The 5,561-nt window shown below is 43.0% G+C and overlaps 1 protein-coding gene across 2 annotated transcripts in view; it reads right to left on the bottom strand.

The window, feature by feature from the left end:
• Positions 1-286: 286 nt before the first annotated feature.
• The window catches only part of capn7 (calpain 7), a 38,823-nt gene continuing 33,548 nt past the window's right edge, over positions 287-5,561 (bottom strand). Inside the window, exons 21-22 of one of the 2 annotated variants that reach the window (XM_036006296.1) lie at positions 5,272-5,452; positions 287-764 (exon numbers count right to left, since the gene is read on the bottom strand). In XM_036006296.1, the coding sequence (XP_035862189.1) occupies positions 5,308-5,452 (145 nt within the window). In that variant the 3' untranslated portion in view covers positions 287-764; positions 5,272-5,307. Of the gene's footprint in view, positions 765-1,298; positions 2,022-5,271; positions 5,453-5,561 lie in introns of those variants that run through there. The other variant, XM_036006297.1, reaches the window with a different exon arrangement.

Below are 5,561 nucleotides of genomic sequence, written 5' to 3'. Positions count from 1 at the left end.
GACTGTGTGACGACATGCACAGTAGCCTCAACACTGTGGAGCCGGCTGTACGCTGCAGTCAGCATCACTATTAAACCTTCATGTAAACATTTGCATATAAACGGTGTTGTAAAAGTGTCTTTGTCACTGACTTTTCATTTGAATTTTTAGAAAGAAAACAAACTCAGGTTTGACATTATGACATATGACATTGGCTGACTGCTTCCACAAAACCTCTACGTTCATTTTAACACATTTTGCCGCTGCTGGATCCACCACAGCACGCCCTTCGACTGCAACAGACATATTTTGCCAAGGAATTTGTGATGCAACTGCAGAGCTTTGCTAGTTTTGCAGAGATAAGCGGCACAGAACATAGCAGCAACATTTATGACCGACTGCTGATGGGTGAAACTTTCCACACCGAAACAAAAAAAGGTTGATATCTGAAAAAGGTTTAAACTGCTTGTGTTGAAGAACAAAGACATATTCATTTCCATATATTGTTTGACAATAAACATGAGAAATGTTTAAAAAAAAAAGTGCAGAAAAAATCAACTAAAAAGTAAACAGAGGATGTGTACTGGGCAATACATTTCCATTTTAACCTGCAGAAGGTTTATGGTGACAATCAAACACACAAACAGCCGTCTTAAGCCGAGTGCTGACATGAAATGAGGCCGATATCTCATCGCTCAACCGTCACATCAACAGACAACATGAAGGGACATCATTCAACTGCTGCCGTACTGGATTCCCTGTGGTGCTGCTCTGCTGCACTGCTCCTGAGAATGAAAAAACATCTTCACGGTCATTTAAGGAAAATAACTGTCCCTTCCACCGCACAGACATTTAAACAGCTTTTAATATTTTTGGGCCGAGACTCCAGACTATTCAACTCAAAGTCACATAGTCTGGTCAGGGTGAAGGAACGCAATAATTAGAGAAAGGGACGACTGAGAATCCACAGTGATGACACTGAAAAATAAAGTTTTGTATCATGGCTGCGAGTATCAAGCAACTTCCTTTTTTCTCAAGTTGTTTTTGCAGTAGTGAACATCTCAAGCATGAGTTAATTTCCCATTATAAAGTGCTTTCCGACCAGATAGTACTTGTACTTTTTAGAGGAAAAGTACACTTCTAAGCAGTTCTAAGAACTACTCTCCCCCAAAATCTTTTTTTCCGTTTGCATTCCCACTGGCCAAGTGGGAAGTGTGGCCAGAGGAACTTAAAAATCCCCAAATCTTTCCTGTCGGAACACAACGAAAAAAGTGTTCTAGGAACGTTTAGTTCTAAGAACTGCAAAAATCCCTCCGGTCGGAAAGCCCCTATTGTTAAAAGATGTTAGTTTTGAAAAGCCATTGAAAATGTCCAGGCTCAACAACAACGAGTTATCATTGGAGCTCCAAAGAATAATCGATTCATTGTCAACTTTTAAGTGAATCGGCAACAATTATAACCGATTAACCGAATTCTCTGATTCCCGCTTCTAAAAGTCTGTATTTTCACTCCTCTGTTACAGTAAACTGAATAGCATTGAGTAAAGGGCCCAACGAGACATTCAAGGGCGATCACAATCTTGGGCTTTGCAAAAACACAGATCGACATTTTTCGCCACTTTATAGACCAAACAACTAATCGATTAATCGAGAAAAATAATCGTCAGGTTAATCGACAATGAAAATAATTGTTAGTTGCAGCCCTAGTTATCATGAGCCTAAGATTCATTTATTTCTTTGTGGTTTCTTGTTTATTATCTTATTTTATTGTATTTATATCTTGGAACAGCTTGATTTCTGTAGCAGTTCTTTATTTTTGCTTTCAGTGGAGAAGTGATAACGTGATAAACACAGTTAAAGTCACAGCCAGGAAAGCAATCTCGCTAGTTTTTCCCTCGGCAGGGTCACGCATTATTCCCAAGAGACAGCTGTCATTTCAAACTGGCTATGATTGACGCCACTGTCTTTTACGGAGACATCATGATGATGACCCTTTCCTTCACCTGCCTGGATGGATGCATCGCTCGCTGGGCTCTAACTGATCTAAAAAAAACAAACAAACGGGAAACGTTTTGTCCAATTTCATCTATCTAACTAAGATCCACAACTTATGCCAAAAAGTATGTGGACATCCTAAGGGCTCCTGCACACTGGCTGCGTGGCGTGAGCGTGTCAGCTGCGTGGCGTGTCCGTTTATATTTCGGCTCCCATGTTAACAGGTTAGAGCTTGCACACTGCCTGCGTGACACGTATGTCTCAGAAAACGCGTGCATGCTAGAAATAGGACAGACGCCTATTTTCCACGCGACACGCAAGCGTGTTGGAAGCGTTTCCAGGAAAAATAGAATATGAAAAGATGTTTATATGTCATTTTGACACAAATACATATTAATAAATTACATTTTGATGTTTGAAAGTCTCTAGGTTTTGACATAAATGCAGATATAAATGTAATTTAAAATAATAATTATCAATTTTAAAATATTGCACCTGTCAATACAGAACAAAATATTCTGTAGCCTATTTTTCCGTCAATACTGCAGAGTAGACGTCTTTGCTGTAATCAAATCAGTATATCTTTATGTTTATGGTAAACATCCATGTGTACAGACACGGCTAGCAGCAGCAGCGCTGTGTCAGACATGTTTCTGGTGTGCAAAGACATAGAAAACGCCACGCAGCCGCCACGCAACTGACACGCAACAGAAACGCCACGCTCACGCCACGTAGGCAGTGTGCAGGAGCCCTAACAGTCCACCCATGTGTGAAAATTAAACATGCCATTCTAAAGCTATAGGCATTCATCTGCTGCTATAGCCTCCAGTCTTATGGTTTCAGCTCCAACCATCAGATGTTGAACCTGCTGCAGGGATTTGCTCCCATTCAGCCACAAGAGCATTAGTGATGGAAGCTGGGTGATCAGGTGGGGCTCATGTTGGATGGGTTGGAGTTTAAGGCTGGATAGACTATTTCTTTCACACCAAACTCAATGAACTATTTCTTTACGGAGCTGGCTTTGTGCATGGGGGCATAGTCATGTTGTAACAGGAAAGGGACAAACACAAACTGTTGAACCAAAGTTGGAAGAATACTGTTCTCTAATTTTATACTGTAGAATAAAAATCTTTTGCAACTGGAATTAAGGGGCCCAAACCATGAAATAGTATGTGGACAGATGTTCTCCCAGTTCTGTGAGGAACTTGCTTTCCCTTCGTGAGGAAAACCAATCTCCAAACAGCCATAACATTTGTGAAATTCCAAGCAGGACCAAGTACTAAGAATGTTCTTCTGGATGGTTGAGGCGTTGGTTGCAGCAAAACAGAACCTGAAAAGAATTGGCTGCTGTCAGGCAGCTTCAAAGCCAATTCTTGCAGCTCATAGCTGGTGGCTGGTGTTAATTTTAAACCCTGTTACATCCCCGCATCCTGTCGAGTCCAGGATGTAGTCTTCTGATCACTGACATCTCATCAGACCAGATTTAACCGTCTGATCAGAACAATGATGTCGATGCTCCTTTGAAACGCTATCTATCTTATAGACCCACTTTTTGAACGGCTCCGGTTCCGGAAGTGATTTCCCCCGTTCAATTGCTCCATTGATGTTTCATTAAATGCTTATATGAAGAGTTTTAAGCCTGGAAACAAGCCATCCAGCTCTCATCTTTATCATAAAATATTTAATTCGGCGCAAAAAAAACAAAAAAAAAAAACATTTTGAAAACAGAAAAAAGGCAAACCTACAAGACTGTGTACAGAAACGACCACAGGCTTTAAGCGGTAGCAGCTCACTAGCCGTTCGTGGTGGTGGGGTTAACGTTTCCATGGCAACAGCGAGCTCCACAATTTAGAGTTGTCGTCGTTACGCTTAGGATTGTGGGTAGTGTAGTAATTCTCCATGACGTGGCGAATGAAACATGTTTATCTTAAAACAGGGTCGGACTTATACTACAGGAGCAAAAACTTTCGTTTCACAATCTCGGAGCCATTATGGCTAATAATTAGGGATGTCCAGATCCGATCACGTGATCGGAAATCGGGCCCGATCACGTGGTTTCAGACTCGATCGGAATCGGACGTTACCTCCCGATCAGGACTCGGATATATATGTATGTATATTCTCATTATTTTTTAACGCATCTATAGTTATGCGGTGGCACAGAGTTGACTCCACACAGAAACAGCAACGCGTGCGGCATGACATCACTTTGTTGCAGAGACGCTATTGGTTAAATGCCGGCAAAGTAGAACACGGAAGCAGCTTGAAGCAGAAAGCGCGAGTATGTCTGCGGTCTGGAGGTATTATAAAGTTGAATTATTATAGAAGTATCGGATCGGGACTCGGTATCGGTAGATACTCAAAATCAAATGACTCGGACTCGGACTCGAGGGCAAAAAAACCGGGATAATAAAATCGGAACATCCCTACTAATAATCTAAATCCTTATGGAGAAAATGAATGGGATTTTCACTTCAGGAACCACACTGTTGAGCTCTCGGTCCCTATTGGCGCTTACTCTACTCTACTCTGCTCTGCTCGGCTCGACCGCGGTGCCCCTCCATTTTCCATTGCAGATTTAGTACCGCCTCACGCGTGAGGCGAGCGTGGCTGGTCGTCATAGCGACGCCGCCGGAAACTGCCGTGACCTGACGCGACACACACACAGAACGTTGAAGGTGTGTTCTTTCTGATTCTCGAATTGTGGCTGTTTGCCACAGCCAGAAGTAACATTTTGTGATGAAAAATGGCGGGTTTGTTCAGGACACCCCCGCCAGTCGCTAGCAATGATGACGCAGTGATTAGTGACGATTCTCTCCGACCAATCAGTAGTCTGCAGGTTTTCACGTCATCTTTTGGTATCGCCTCAGCTCGCTTGGAACCTCGATGGAGGTGATACTAAAAAAAAAAAAAAAGTACCTGTTGGCAGGTACCAGGGACTTTTTTTCGTAATGGAAAACCAAAAAAGGCGAGTAGAGTCGAGTCGAGCAGTTACCATGTAATGGAAAAACGCCATATTACTTTGGCCTTTTAATTTTGGATGGAGGTGTATTTTATTCTGTCCCAAAACGCCTTCACAGTTGATGGATTCCAATCCATGCTGTTCCTCACTAATTATTTATTCCGTCACCATAACTGCGTGGTATCGTCGAGCCCACAATTAGTCCTCAGCGAAAGGTTTCAGCAAGAGGAGCTGGGGAGAGGCCGTGAAACATTCTGTGGTCGTCGTGTTTAATCGAGGCCTTCGTCACATCCAAAGTACAGTATCAGCGACATCCCATGATACCCTTGCAAGTACCTCTCTCCCAGCCCCGTCCTCGCTGCAGCGCCGTCTTCACTGGAGCTGGGAGACCTTGAGGGGCGAGGTGCTGGCAAAGTCCAAGAAGAAGGGTCCTTCCTGTTTGGGCAGGAAGGTGGTGGGGATGACGTTGTAGAGGCCTGCTGGGACGTAGTCCACCTCCATGTAGCAGAAGCCACACCTGCGAAAGGAGAGTTAACATGCATCAGTTCAGAGGGGGAGACAGCCCAGCAGAAAAGATTCAAAGAAGATAAAATGGCTAAATTATCAGACTCATTTGCAGAACACCT

This window comes from Sander lucioperca, chromosome 10 (assembly GCF_008315115.2).
Source record: "Sander lucioperca isolate FBNREF2018 chromosome 10, SLUC_FBN_1.2, whole genome shotgun sequence".
Classification (NCBI taxonomy): Eukaryota; Metazoa; Chordata; class Actinopteri; order Perciformes; family Percidae; genus Sander; species Sander lucioperca.
The sequence above is the reverse complement of the archived record's forward strand: the minus strand, read 5'-3'. Positions and strand labels throughout refer to the sequence as shown.